This window comes from Etheostoma cragini, chromosome 18, assembly GCF_013103735.1.
Source record: "Etheostoma cragini isolate CJK2018 chromosome 18, CSU_Ecrag_1.0, whole genome shotgun sequence".
Lineage (NCBI taxonomy): Eukaryota > Metazoa > Chordata > Actinopteri > Perciformes > Percidae > Etheostoma > Etheostoma cragini.
The window spans coordinates 11135717-11151044 of record NC_048424.1 but is presented as its reverse complement, the minus strand read 5'-3'; the positions used below and the strand labels follow the sequence as shown (position 1 = coordinate 11151044).

Genomic DNA, 15328 nt, shown 5'->3' with positions numbered 1-15328 from the left:
GTGTGTATGTGTGTGTGTGTGTGATGTAGAAACCTCATTAGCATAGCTGTTGGTGTGGCATTGATCTCTTCATTCACCTCTAATGAAATTTCTCTCTAATAGCTTCTCATGAGATGCGGAAGGTAATTTAAGTCGCTTTACTCCGCTCTCTTTCATTCTCTGGTTCTTAACAACGTCATTTTATTAGTGGTCCGTTAGTTCAGCAAAAACCGTAAAACCAGAAGTCACAAAAATTGGCAGGTAGGTAGCAAATTGCACACACTACTGACGTACAGAAAATGACCCTCATTGACCTCAAGGCAAAATCCTATTTTTGAAATCGTTAGGCCAATCGTTTGTAACTTTACTTCCTGTCCTTGTGTGTTGTCCGCCTGTTCGATTCCCAACCCTGCCCTTATGCCACCTGTCTCTCCCTTTTCTCCCTGTGTGTTAAGTCTGTGTCCCCCTTTGAACACATCCTTGTCATTGTTTGGGTTAGCATTACAGCGTTGTGTATTCATGGTGTTTTTTCAGACCTACCTTCAGATAAAGTACAGTAGTACAGGGGCCAGCTTTTTTAAAAAGGATTTTACAGGATTACATTGGTTGGATTGGATTCAGCCCTGATCTAAAAAGGGAGTGTTTCAAAGCAGATCCAAAGATTGGTGCCAGAATTCAAGATCATTTGAGGTGGTATTTGACCTATGGACAAAAAGCCACTGGCAGGGACTTGCACAGGTACGGGCAATTGTTGCCCGGGCAACAGTCCGTTTGCACTGATTGGTTTAGCTGCCCCTCCAGTGGAAGATCTTAAATAACCTTTCTTTATTTTTATTTTTATTTTTATGTATTTTTTCTGCTACATCAATACGATAATACGCCCATCATTACTAAATCAATTTAAATCGCTATATCAGTCAATCTTACCCTGAGCGATGCCCTCTGCCCCCACTCACGTGACTTAGTTTATATTCTCACAAGGTGCACCGCATATTAAAGAGAGGGAACGCCAAGCCCTTCTGCTTTCACATGCATTTTTTAAAGTTATGGAGATTATGACAAATGCCCTGTGAATACCAACCACAAAAATCCACTTGAGCTTTGAATAAAGTGCAGCATTGCCTTGTATATGTAAAATGCTGCGTTGTCAACCAAAGCTATGTTGACAGCCCATGTTGCAGCAGCAGGCTGACGTAGCTGTGATGTCCGTTACGTTACTGTGTGTTCTGTAGAGAGAAGAGAGGTTCAGGGACATGATGGTTTGGGCTCTCGAATCATTCTAGGTTGTACGTTTCCAGATTAGAGCAATGGGCCTAGCCCCTCCTAATGTCTGTGCACGTCCCTGGGCCTAGGCTTCACTTCACCCAGATGTTGTTACCCAAGGTGTTCATTACATTTAACCTCTGGTTTAGCTTTGATTAGTCATTACAGAGCCAAGTAGTTGAAGAAATGTTAAGCAAAATATGATAAGGCCACACATGTTCCTGTAAACACTTTGAAAAACTGGGTTAGGTTTGGGGTTAGGATTATTACATACTTACATTACAATATTTTGTCAGACTACGGCCATCTCTCTTTACTTTACAATACCTTTTATATAATGCTACTTTACATTCATTTAGTACTTTTTGCACATTGTCAGTTGTTTGCTTGCTTGTTGGTTTGCTTTTCAGTGTGGAAAACTGCTGCTGTAACAAGTTAATTTCCCCATTGTGGGATGAAGAAAGTATTATCTAATCTAATCTAATCTAATCTAATCTAATCTAATTAGCAGTGGAATTTCCAACTGGGGACCGAGAGTGAGTGTTCTCTAGCAGTAGAAGTTGAAAGGCTCTGAGATTAGATTGTCGTCAGGACATGTCAGTAATCCAAAGTAGCCACAGAAATTAAATAAAAAATGTGAAGGCCAGGACACACTTTAAAAATTGGTTTTTAATCTCAGTGAGTCTTTTAGTTCTTGTTAATTGAGAAAAACAACACTGAAGCCTTAAGAAACCCACATACAAACCATAAAAATCATGTTTCCAAAGTACTGCAGCAGTCTGTACACATGTAGAAATCTGCTGTGTGGGCAGGCATATAATAAGGTGAAGGCTCGATTACACATACTAAGCAGAATGGACGCACACGCACATAGGCCTACATCTGTTATACTATCTGCTTGGAGGACGCGTCCCAGACATGCGCAGTAGACCGCCACTTGGGACATGATCGTCAGTTTTTCAATGCAATTATTTAAGTTTAGCAATTTATTTAAAATTTAAAATATTAATGATTCAAATTCAGTTAGCCTACAGTTACTAACATACGTAAATACATACAGTCTGGATTTGCATCAACGTAAACCGCAAATTGACTGGTGGAGGCATTTTTATTTTTTGGAACACATCAAATAAGTGCTTTTTTACCATCACAGTTAATATTTTAATCCACAGTTTCACACTGACTCAGGCAAATACATGATTAATAATTCACTAAAGCAATTTCTTTTCATAAAGCCGTAACATACATGCCTATATAATACAGCTTATTAAACTGATGTGTATTATCCCACTTAAATTTAGGTGATGTAGTGATACACAACGCAACAAGGAGCCTCATCGTGACGGAGGGTGAAGCCGCGTCTCATGATCCCATCTGAGATTACAAACCAGCACTAAATCTATTGTGGGTTTGACCGTCACTGACAGCCTGACGCACGTCTGCCAAACAGTCCCCCCGGAACCACCTAGGCCTGTTTATTCATCACCACATGTCCCATTGACAAGACTGTATCTGCGCTTCCATCGCGCGCGTCCACTCATCTCCATAAACTCTCCTCTGCGTAATTATCTGTCCAGATGTCCAAAAGTGTGCCGCACATTATCTCCGAACGATTGAAACTCCGCAATAATTGAATAACAGCTGATTAGAGAGGATTAGGTTTGTGGAAACAGAGACAGAAAATGAGAGTATTTTCACTTCATTTCACATTTCAGTGGGTTTGAATTTGAGCTGAGGTTTAAATACGGTGATAAATGAGTGTGAAGAGAAGCTGCGGGTGATTTCCCCTGACATGCGAAATGCCTTTGCTCTTACTTTTACTCGGATTTATGCGCTGAAACATTGTGTCATTTTTTTCAGTTTGTGTCGCTGCTTTTTGTGTTTTGATATTTCTGTTTGAGAACTCAGGAGGTAAATAAATCTGTTGTTGTATCGAGCTCTGGCATTTGGTCCTCTGTTTGTCTCACGTCTAATTGCCACCCTGGTGTGTCCTAAATACCCTCAACTGGGATATTGTATTCTTTATCATGTGACCCGTCAGAGAATAAAAAACGCTTAATAATCTATCAACAGATGCTGAGACTGCCACAAAGACAAAACGTTTACTGCGCAGACCTAATTAGAATATGCAAATCCCATGTGGGTCATATGGGACGTTAGGGAGAGAGTCCAGTAACGGATCAATCAGTCTGTGGTCCTCCTAATTAGAAGCTGAATTGATTCATTAGAGAAATTGGCTTATGTGAGTTTATGAGTTTTTTTTTTTTTTTTACCACTGAAAATCCTTTTTTGGTCCTGATTGAATGTGAATGTGTGTGTGTTTGTTTTTTAGTTGACGAGCAGCCTCGTTATTGGCATATTTATTGGAAAAATATAAAAAATAGAAAACTGACTTATAACTGCACTAAGGTAATCCGATTGCTCATCTTTTAAATGATAGATTTTATTGTCATGGTTCATAACAGATTTTTTTGGCGAATGGTATCAAATGTAATTTCTTATGGCAGAAATTTAAAATGACACTACTCTTGTTCAGGCTGTTAACATTGTGGAACGTAGCTTGTATTCTACCTACATAATTCTACTTTTGAATAACATATTCGGCTTCTAGGATTAAAAATGTTTTATCTAACAGTAGCCAACATTTCAACAGTGACGCCACTGTTTGAATGAGGACAGACGTGCTGCAAATGAAGCTGATTTTCCTCGACATGAGGGATTTTATCCGATGATCTGTATGTAGCCTATTTGCATAATTTTCATAAGCTACATAACTTTTAAAATGTCGCTTCTTCTCTCTTATGTTGTAGTCAGGACCAAAACACTCACAAAGTCAACAAGAAAACAGTCTGTAAATGTCTGTAAACTGACATTATGGTTTCAAATTGAAGATTAGGCTTCTTCTGTAGAAAACTTGCTCTCAGGAAAAATGGGCTTATTTATTGTTCTGCGGTCACTAGCTGGAGAAGATGATTCCACTTTGTATTTGTCAGACAATCCACCCACCGAGCAATTTCTTGTAAAAAAAAAAAAAATTCTAAAATAGTACAGATATTTTGTCACATTTAGCCTAAATGGCCGAAATTATAGGCCTATTATTTAAAGAGTCATGGGGCTCATGCGAACTTCAGTGTGGAGTCTCCCCCCCTCTTGTGATTGGCTGCCGCCTGTTGCCTGTTGGATAAAAAGCGCAGCAGAGAGGGGGGCAGAGAGATAAAGAAGGAGAATCACAGAGCTGATTGCATTAGGGACTGGCTTTTATTTGGAGGGAGTGGAAAACAAAAAGTGAAACCTCACCGCCATGACAGGGAAGGAGGGAGCTGTGCTCTCAGACACTGTGAATAGACAGAAATCAGCCTCACAAACCAGCTTGAACCACGGGGGACCCCAGCAGCCAGTCTGGAAGATGGCTCCCACGGTGCACCGGCGCACCGGCTTTGGGATCCAGGAGCTGCTCGGCCTCAACAAGGAGCCGACGGCGGCACCGAGGCGGCCGCTGGAGGCTCTGCCGCACAGTGCGCACGTCCTGGCCGCCAGGTCGGCCCTCGGACACGGGGGTCTCGGGCTCGGTGTGGGTTTGCTGGGACCAGAGGGAATACACTCCTTTTACAGCCAGCCTGCATTTCTGGAGGTGCTGGCAGAGGCACAGAATGTGCACCTGCATCCGCTGCACAGAGCGGCGCACATGGACCCGCAGATGGAGGCGCAGCACTCCCCCAGCTCCGGTGAGTGTTGGACATAAAGTCCTGGAAACTCTATAACGCATAGCCTACTGTGTTTCTGATGTAAGGATTCAAATAGTCGTTGCAGTGTTTTAAAAACAGCCCACTCTTGTGTCTCATGTATTTATTGTGAATGAGCTACAATTTGAGGATAGCAGACGTTTCTTGCACAAAAAGAGTTCATGCGTCAAAGTCTTAGCGCCCTGTGATCGAGTGATAATGATGGAGAGAAAAAAAGAATGCCTTTGTTCTCTAAATGGGCCTTTTGAAAAAGATGTGCAGAGGCCTTGCCAGAACGAATTCTTTAAACTTAATTTAGTCTTTTTTAAGAGGCCATAGACCTATATTTGGGATTTTTTTAAAGACCAGCAATAGCCTACTATCTGCATCTTTCATGCATTATCAAACGCAGTAGTGGTTGTTTTTATTTTTTTTTATTTTTTCTTCTATTATTATTATAAGCCAATTGTGTTTATTAATAATTTCTGTTGTTTCCTCACAGATTCTGATGACATGAGTCTCTACTCCGGTGATCAGAAATTTCCTAAATCCTCAATGAGTCAGAGCAAGAAACGAAAGAAAAGACGACACAGGTAAAAAAAAAAAAAAAAAAAAGAATTAAAAAAAGAAAACAAAATCGAACTCTGGATAATTTCAATAAGATTGCATGCTGTTCCGGTCGTTCGTATATTAATGTTGGGCCTTTTTGTATGGTAAACTCCACCCAGGCTACTTAAGTTCAGTAAAATATGTTGTGTGTTTGATCATAAAATTGCATTAGAAAATGCACTAAAATTCATTTATAGAAAAAAAACTTCAAAAAATTACCGAAACATTAAGCAACAATGTATTTTTGTTCTTAAAGACAGCAGAGTCTTTAAGAACAAAAATACATTGTTGCTTAATGCTTCGAATAGCTGTTTTCTTTATTCTTTATTATGTGTTTATGATTTTTATGATTTGACTCTTTAGTAAATTAAGAATATTAATGACAATGTCCTCTGTCGTTCCTATTTCTTACTTGCTAATTCTAAAAGACTTCAAATAAAAATAAATCTCACCGTTTCTCATTTTATAAGATCTTGATTTTGTTTTCAATTTCTTTCCATTTCAGTCTTAGACAGATTTTAGATTGAACAAAATTTAATGAATGCGAAATTGTGAATTTATGAAGGAATCCAAATGTATAAATGTACTTTTCTATTTTCCTTTTTTTGTTTTGTCTGCAGAACCATTTTCACTTCCTATCAGCTGGAGGAGCTGGAGAAAGCTTTTAATGAAGCCCACTATCCAGATGTTTATGCCCGAGAAATGCTCTCCATGAAGACTGAGCTACCAGAAGACAGAATACAGGTGTGTATTAATGCCTGTGCAGTAGTCATAAATGTGTGGCTTGTTATCTTAAATTCCAAAACCTGAATATGCTTTAATCATCTTGCTCTAAGGGGAGCAAACCAAACAAACCCTTGAAAAATATAAAAATAATAAAAGTGAAAAATAAAGTGGTTTATTCAGTTAAATTATCCAGATATTTCCAGATAACTCAAAAGTAAAAAATTCCTTGCACTCATGGTACTTTCCACAGATTCAGGCTAAAAAGTGATGAAAGCGAATATAAAATCCAGGTAGAGTCCCCAGTCAGCTTCTCCATCATCCTCATCCTCACAATGTTTCTGCCTTCACATCAGCAGCCAATTCGGCCTCTCAGTGTAATTAGTTAATTGAGGAGAACTTATCACCTCTCTCCCTGTGAGAGACAGGCCGCAGCCCTGAGATGAAATGATAACTACATAGAAATGAATTAGCACAGGTCAGCAGGCTGAGCAGAGGGCTCTGCCTGGCTGCTATGAGCATTTTAATTTCCCGTGATATTTGAGCGCCTGTCTCCCATCGATCGGCCCTGGAAATTAACTTATTTTTCAATCAGCCTCTTCGCCCCCGGGGTCACCTCTCTCAGGAAGCACTTCACACACACAAGTGAAGAGACACGCACACACACTGCCATGCACACTCACACCATTGCTGTCAGAAAGCATGATTGCTCATCTGAAGCCCATCTTTTATGAGATGGAGGTTATCATCAGATCTACCTTTCCAGGCTCGGCTTTGATCGTTTTTAATTCCAGGTCTGTGAAACACACACACACACACACACACACACACACACACACACACACACACACACACACACACACACACACACACACACCCCACCTGCGCTTCATAATCTCATCCTGCCTCCTCGGCCATTTTAGCATGCTTGTTTTTTTCCTGTTTTCCTCATTCATATTCACCAGCTTGCTGAGGCTGCGTGGTCCAGCTTGGCGGAAATCCCTTTAGGCACTTGAGGAGCTGGAAGGACACACAGACAGAAGACAACAAATTCTTTAAATTAAGCAATGAGAAAATAATTTTAAATATTAAACACTGAATTTCAGGACTTTTGTTCTAAGCAGATTGTGCAGCACATTTGCATTGTTGTCTATTATGGACTTTTCAGGAATCACAAGCACACTAATTTCAGTCAAGCCTAATTAGAATGAGCTCTCACAATCAGTCATCTCAATTAAAAAAAAAGAAAGAAAGAAAAGAACGTTTTTGTTTTTCCCTCCATCAGATTTCATTGTCCCACTGATATGTATATCCTGGTACATTAAATAAAATAGTCCTGCTTTGATACAGCGGTATTTAATAACACGTGAAAATAATCAGTTTTTAAATCATATTTTTTTTTGATACAGTTTTCCACAAAAAAGTTACCTTGCCTTGTTAAAATTATATTATGAAATTACATCTCCTCCTCCGTCATTGAAAACTCCAGAATCTATCCATGAATACTTCAATATTTTTTAATTTCAATATTAAATATAATTCTATTAAATATTGTAACTCCTTAATCACAAATGTCAATACTTTACTGAAGAGTGTGTGTGTGTGTGTGTGTGTGTGTGTGTGTGTGTGTGTGTGTGTAGGCCTACTGAAGGTTTTCATCCTGGTACATTGTAAATTTAGAGAAGGTGACAGCAGCGTTCTCCCTTCAGCGGATGAACGGAATGTATGAGTCTTAGTGTTAAACTCAATACAAAACAATGAACAAAACGTTTAATTATTGAGTGGAAGGGGAGTTTAAGTCATGTTTTGGCCCAGTCACAATCATAAATGCTCATGGATACATACTAAGATGTTAGATTATTGGCCCAGACAACAGAGAACAATATTGCATGCAGTAGTTTTAAAAATTCAAGTAAACTTAATGTAATCTTTTATCTGTCCCCCATGTCTCAGGTGTGGTTTCAGAACCGCAGGGCCAAGTGGAGGAAAAGAGAGAAGTGTTGGGGTCGCAGCAGCGTGATGGCAGAATACGGCCTCTACGGAGCTATGGTCCGCCACTCCATCCCACTGCCCGAGTCCATCCTCAAGTCAGCCAAGGAGGGCGTCACAGACTCTTACGCTCCGTGGCTCTTAGGTAAATATGATTTGTTATGTGTACGTGTGTGATCTGTGTGCATTTTAGTTGGGCATTTGTTTTCTGCTTCTTACATTAATAGAAACGTGAATGCAAATAGGGAAATGACTGATGACTAATTTCCATTTTGCTGTTTCAGGGTCTTAGTAATGTTCATGCTCACTGTCACACTGCCAGGGCTTACTGGGAGACTTGATTATAAGATTGTTAATGCAATAACATCTGTGTTTTCCTACCATGACAAGTCAAAGTGCTGTGAAAAATGTACTTTATGGAGCTTAAGTCATAGATGGTCCACTTTATTATTATCACTATTTGGGCTGACAAAGCCCACATGGTGGGGTACTTTTAAAAGCAGCCTCATCCAACCCTTTATGTCTGACGCACATTAAATCTTTGTTTTTTGTTCATTCTAGTCACTGTTGGCCCATATTTTAGTCCCAAAATAAAAGCTTTAGCTGTGCGCCCAAAGAAACCCTGCCATATTGGGTTTTCTCATAGCAGCCGTTTGGAAATAGGGAGAGAGATGTATTCTAACAGGAAGTGTGAGGTAAGCCTGGCTCATGTTATGAGCCAATAAAAGTGTCAGCATGTCAATGCAGTGATAATCCTACTTAATCAGGACAGATTAGACCAAATGGCCTCTCTCGCCTCATGTCAATTGATTAGTTAATCAATTAGGTGGCTCTAATTGAATAACAAGTTCTATCCAATCTATCACCATTCTTTTTCAATGTCAGACACCTCATTACATTCAAAATGCTATGTGTGCTTGTGAAGAAAAGTCTGTGCAATGTGTCATTTTTAAATTGGTGTCAATGTATTAAACTACACCAGGAAACATTAAAACACGTTGTCTACCCCTCCTATGCACACCTTAACTGAAATGAATGTCCTCTCTATTTAGGGATGCACAAGAAGTCCGTTGAAACCACACACCCCTCCCCTGGAAAACCCTGCAGCCTGACACCAACAACTCCTCCACCACCACCACCACCAACAACAATAACAACAGCAACAACCGCAACAACACAGGAAAAACCAGTAGACAAAGGGATGCAGGAACAGACGGAGAAATGGATGAAAGACACTACTAACGCATCAATTTCTAAAGAGGAACTTAGGGAGAACAGTATTGCTGCACTGCGAGCTAAGGCGCAGGAACACAGCGCTAAGGTGCTGGGGACAGTTTCCGACAGAACAAACGACCACGTAACACATAAAGAAGAAGCTGAGGACAAGATGATGGAGCAGGGAACAGCAGAAGTGGAGAAGAGTGACTGAAAAAAGCTGCAGGACACAGACTGATGGTGAAAATACCTGCAGAGTGGAGTTTGCAATTCAGAGGCAGACGTTTCATTGGTTGAGTTGAACCTCTGTGCATGTGGAGTCATATCATAGTCATAGATAAATGAGAGAGAAATGATTTTCTTTATCCACTTGAGCTTACCTGTCAAGGACACCGAAGGTTATTTGGCTCCAACGATTGTGATGTAATAACTAAACCAATGAGATTATTTCTTCCTCACTGAAATATGTGTGCAGCAAACCACACAACACCTTTTCATGTCGCCTTCTAGGAGAATGGAGAAGGCTTAAACATGGAAATGTATTTGTATCATTTACTGCAGATGATCTGATATGGAGCTGTGTTAAAAAAAATAGATATTTATTTTCTTTAAAATAGATTGTTAAATAATTCTGTGACATGGCAGCTATACTTTTATGCAACAGCAAGAATAAAGATGTTTTTGGAAGTAAGTCTCTTTTCAACAAGCAGGAAATTGATATTACCTGCTGTAGAGGTGTTAATGAGATGAATGTGACCTCCCTGTGATGAATGGTTTATTTTAGTTGAGTGACTAAAAAGCATATATCAAGTCCCGTGAAAAGATTACAAGCCTAAATCTTTTGTTATCCTTCAAATGTGATATACTGTACATACTGAAAATATTGTCCAATAGATAACACTGTACTGTTATGTACAGTTTACATTATCTGTGTTTGTCTCTGTAGACATGTAACTGTGTAAGTGTAACCGGCCTAATTAAAAGTTATTGATATTTAAATTCCCATCTCTTCTTGTGGGTTTTGCTTTTTGTTTCTTCACTTGGATGTTTGAGCTTCACTGTACAGAATGATGTATAAAGTTAGACTCTCTGTTCCCCTGTTCTCACTGTAAATCTTAGTTTGAGACTGTACTTGTGACATCACATCTAGTTTGGAAACCATGTCGTGTCCAGTCCAGCGACCTAAACGTTTTGAAATGAAATTATGGTCATACATACATACATACATTCTGGATTTAATGAGGGGCGAGGAGTAGTTGTAGGCTTATTAAAACAAAAAATGTTTTAAAAGGTAAATCAAATCAAACTATTTTGCGGAAACAAACACATCAGACAAGTTCTTGTTCAAAACTGTATTTTTTTAATGAATCAACACATGCCAGGAAAGGTTATTTAAAAAACAAAATCCTGCGTGTTGCACAAAAAGAAACTTTTCTTATGCAACTGATGTTGAAATCCAACTAGGCTAATGTTCTTTCCAAAAGGGTCGGCTCATGGGTTTGTACCGCCCTTTAACGCATTACTCCTCTAGCCCTTCCTCTCCGGAGTTTCCAAGTTTTCAAGAGAAAAATAACTTGCAAAACTGCGTAGAAACATTAGCTAACTGCAAACATAATTTCGGATAGCGCAGAACAGGCCGCTGTCATTATGTGGCTGTCTTGCGGATGCGCTTCAAAGTACGTCGTTTCTTTCCGTCGCCGTGTCTTCAAATCTTATTCCCATGTTTTGGCTCGATGGAGATGTAACGGAGCAGCGTCCATGCCCGAGGCGGCGGGCTTTGAAGGCGCGTGCGGCCACTCAGCGCTGCAGGAGTTCTCCGTCTCAAACAGCGCGAGCTTCTGGGCCGCCGCGGGGCGTCACAGACTGAGCTGGATCAGTCCTTTCCACACGGCCCAGAACTGTGACCTGAGCCGAGGGAAAATAAAGTGGTTTGAAGGAGGAAAGCTGAATGTGTCCGGTAAGATTTCATTAGAACATGACCAGTAGGCCGAATTTGATTTATATACATGTGCCTACGTAGATTTTGTCGTTAGCATAAACTAATCGATGCATTCAAGTCGCAGTTTCCCATGCTGCGTTTGAGGAACACTTCAAAATAAAACACGTAAAAAGCATCATTATCTCTATCTTCTTCCAAAGATTGAACGGACCGTGCTTATGTAGGCAGTCATACAATGCGACATTCTCTCCTTTTGTCTATGTATTCGGTTTCTTTATGTTCATAGTGAACTGTCTTGACCGTCACGTGCACACCTGTCCTGAGCGGGTGGCCTTGATCTGGGAGAGGGATGAGCCGGGGTCAGAGGTCAAGATCACCTACAGGTCAGCATGTTGGATCTTAATTATTTTGGCTACGTGTGTGTTTATCCTCCTCCCTTCGCCTCATGTGGCTTCACTGGTAGCCTATCTCTTTCACAGACAGTTACTGGAGATGACATGTCGCCTGGGCAACCTGTTAAGGCGGCGTGGCGTGAGGAGAGGGGACTGCGTCACCATCTACATGCCTACATGCCCTCTGGCTGTGGCGTCCATGTTGGCCTGTGCCCGTATCGGTGCAGCACACAATGTGGTGTTTGCGGGGTTTAGTGCCGAGGCGCTGGCAGAGCGAATCAGCGACGGTGAGACCAGCTCATTGTTTTGGTTTTAAAGCCCATAAATACAAATCAACACAAACATTCAAGCAAAGATAAAGATAAATAGCTAGCTAGCTGGTGAACACAATGTAGCATTTAGCAGCTAAAGAGCCCAACAATTCTCTTAGGACCAACATGTTTAAGACATTTTGTGTTTGGTGGTTTCATGACAGCTTCCAATTCAATATGGTTATATTTCTTTCACAAATACAGTTAGTTAAATTAGTTATTTTAACATTAGTATTTCCTCAGCTACAGTAGCCTATAGTACAATATCTGATTTGCTATGAATATTTGAAATTGAATCGAAAAGGAAGTAAAACTGGCAATATTTAAATTTACATACACAGTGGTGGAATTTAACTAAGTACATTTACTCAAGTACTACTTAACTACAAATTTGAGGTACTTTACTTGAGCCTTTTCTTTTCATGCCATTTTCTACTTTTCACACTAAATTTCAAAGAGAAATATTGTACTTTTTACTCAACTACATTCATCTGACAGCTTTAGTTAATTTACAAGTTAACATTTCTGCACACAAACACTTGTAGTTTCTAAAATACATATTTTGTTGTAAATTAAATTATCCAACAATGTACAAGTACAGGTTAAATGATTAGCCAATTAAACACTTGTTGACAGAACTGTTTTGATCGTTTCCTGTTTCACTTGCATTGAAGACTTTTACTTTTCCTGAAGATGCTTACATACTTTTACTCAAGTAACATTTTCAATGCAGGACTTTTTACTTTGAGTATTTTTACAGTGTGGTATTAGTACTTTAAAGGATCTGAATACTTCTTCTACCACTGCATACACCACATTTTCAGCCCAGTCCAACACCGTTATCACCGTGAACCAGGGCGTCAGAGGGGGTAAGGTCATCGAGCTGAAAAAGGCGGTGGATACGGCACTTCAGAGCTGCCCGACAGTACAGCAGGTGTTTGTTGCCATGAGAACAGAGAATCCTGTTGCCATGACAGCCAGGGACATTGTCATGGAGGAGGTGAGAGAGCAGAAAGCCAATCAGAACTTGATTAAGATATGAATGCCAACAGCAGAAGACTGCTGTTACTTGTCCCTGCATAAAAACAAGATTTATAAAATGTAGACTTTAAAAATGAATAATCAAAATTGTAGTTTGTTAAGTTTTAGTCTCTTTATTGATCTGAATCAACTGATCTTTGAAAGTGAAAGTTAATTCTAGGTGTTGGAAACCTCAGTTGAAAGAACAGTCTCTCTCACTGCCAGCTCCGTTAGTAGCTGTTCTCTTCTAACATCATAAAGACTGGATTACTCTGTGCTTCGTCTGTGCAATGCTTACTAAGTGACTTTTAAGTCATTATGTCATGCAGGAGATGCTGAAAGAGGATTTGGTGTGTGAGCCTGCTACCATGGACAGTGAGGATGTCTTGTTCCTGCTTTATACATCAGGCAGTACAGGGAAGCCCAAAGGACTGGTGCACACTCAGGCTGGATACCTGCTGTATGCTGCACTCACACACAGAGTAAATATACACCACGAGCGATTTCTTATCATGCAGTCTGTAGTTACCCATTTACAGCCAAAGTGTGATCCATAATCCAGTGAGCATCTTTAGAGGAAATTTCAGCCTCATCAAAGCATAGTGTAGTCTAGTTTTAGCATGATCTATTTATGTAAAGTAGTGAGATGAGTGATATATTTAAATGGGTATTTAGCAGTATAATAGGAAAAACAATAGTGTCTCTCAATCTGTGAAACATTCTTTTGAGCAAATGTTCTAAAGAGTATTATTCTGTGAATTGTTTGTTTTTCTATCCAATCATCCATCAATGTTTCCCTCTCATCACCAGTATGTCTTCAACTACCATGATGGAGATGTGTTCGGCTGTGTGGCAGATATTGGTTGGATAACAGGACACAGTTACAGTGTCTACGGGCCTCTGGCCAACGGGGGCACCACTGTCCTGTTTGAAAGCACTCCCATTTACCCCGACCCAGGTACAATTGAACATCAGCAAATGTATAAAATTGAATATACCTCTTCTGCACAGTTAACCTTCCAATGTGTCATATGTTCATTTAAGAAGATTTTTATTAGTTCTGATTGTGTCACTATGATGACATTTCTATGATTATGGTGATAGAATGTTGTGGGTATGTGTAAAGTATGTTGGCAGAAAGCCTCTACAGTAAGTATTCTTGTCTTTTGTCAACAGTGCTGCATTCCCGTGTCTCTGTATAACTTTTTACAGTTGAACGTGGCCATACTTTCCACACTAAAATTAGGACTTCTGTATGCAGGAGTCAGGACACAGACATCATGTGTGCACACACACTAAGTTTTTTTCAATGAGAAACAAGATCACTAGTAAGGATTACACACACTTTGTAGTGTAATCTACAATATTTCTCACTGCTTTACCCTAATTCCTGATTCAGATTGTCAGTATCTTCTTAACACATTGTAGACTATCTCTTTGGACCATGCTAACTCAGACACGTTTTGTTGTTCACAGGAAGGTACTGGGAGATGGTTCAGAGACTTAAGATAAACCAGTTTTACGGGTCTCCCACAGCGATCCGCCTGCTGCTCAAGTATGGAGACCAGTGGGTACACAAATACGACCGCTCAACACTCAAAACTCTTGGTTCTGGTAGGCCAAACATTTTACTTACAAAAAAAACTATTATGTGCACAACAGCTCACTATAAAAGGAACATTTTGTTTTTACCTGGTTCTCATTTGTGTAGTGATCTTTCCGTTTTAGTTACATTTTAAGGGAACTTTAAAAGATTTAGAGTCCAACAAGTAACACAAGTAACGCAAGCAACGAGACAATTTAACCTGATCATCTGCACATTTGAATGTAAACACAAATTAGAATTTTGAATTAAAACATTTCGAATTTAAAAAATATTTCCCAATGTTACCTGTTTTTAATTTAGTCTTAGTCTTGTGCCAAATGTCTTTTGTTAGTTTTAGTCATATTTAGTCATTCACATAAGTTTTTTTTGTTAGTCAAGTTTTAGTCGACTAAAAGTCTTGTAATTTTAGTCTAGTTTTAGTCAAAAGAGAAGTCAAGGGATCTTTGTCAAGTTTTAGTCAAAACTGCATGCAACTTTGTTAAACATGTCTGGTTTTATATTGCGCTTCTTGCAAATACAATTGTACAAAGACACAGGTTAGATAAGCGCCAGGGCACCTG

The 15328-nt window shown here is 39.6% G+C and overlaps 2 protein-coding genes across 3 annotated transcripts in view; both read left to right on the top strand.

Annotated features, from left to right (window-relative positions):
* Positions 1 to 4543: 4543 nt before the first annotated feature.
* Positions 4544 to 10513, top strand: LOC117961122 (visual system homeobox 2-like). Its single transcript, XM_034899526.1, has 5 exons — positions 4544 to 4967; positions 5467 to 5557; positions 6194 to 6317; positions 8250 to 8430; positions 9338 to 10513. Exons 1-5 carry the CDS (start codon positions 4544 to 4546, stop codon positions 9712 to 9714), a joined length of 1197 nt encoding a protein of 398 aa, XP_034755417.1. The 3' UTR covers positions 9715 to 10513.
* A 525-nt stretch (positions 10514 to 11038) lies between these two features.
* The window catches only part of acss1 (acyl-CoA synthetase short chain family member 1), a 21395-nt gene continuing 17105 nt past the window's right edge, over positions 11039 to 15328 (top strand). Inside the window, exons 1-7 of one of the 2 annotated variants that reach the window (XM_034899519.1) lie at positions 11039 to 11457; positions 11726 to 11822; positions 11919 to 12118; positions 12967 to 13142; positions 13492 to 13644; positions 13973 to 14120; positions 14639 to 14776. In XM_034899519.1, coding sequence (XP_034755410.1) covers positions 11148 to 11457; positions 11726 to 11822; positions 11919 to 12118; positions 12967 to 13142; positions 13492 to 13644; positions 13973 to 14120; positions 14639 to 14776 — 1222 coding nt within the window. In that variant the 5' untranslated portion in view covers positions 11039 to 11147. The remainder of the gene's footprint in view (positions 11458 to 11725; positions 11823 to 11918; positions 12119 to 12966; positions 13143 to 13491; positions 13645 to 13972; positions 14121 to 14638; positions 14777 to 15328) is intronic. The other variant, XM_034899520.1, reaches the window with a different exon arrangement.

What these genes read in the sequence shown, in the direction of transcription:
- LOC117961122 (XM_034899526.1), top strand. Translation starts at nt 4,544, where the DNA reads ATGACAGGGAAGGAGGGAGCTGTGCTCTCAGACACTGTGAATAGACAG. An exon ending in CGAAAGAAAAGACGACACAG is followed by an intron (nt 5,558 to 6,193) that starts GTAAAAAAAAAA and finishes TTTTGTCTGCAG; the next exon opens with AACCATTTTCACTTCCTATC. An exon ending in TACCAGAAGACAGAATACAG is followed by an intron (nt 6,318 to 8,249) that starts GTGTGTATTAAT and finishes CCCATGTCTCAG; the next exon opens with GTGTGGTTTCAGAACCGCAG.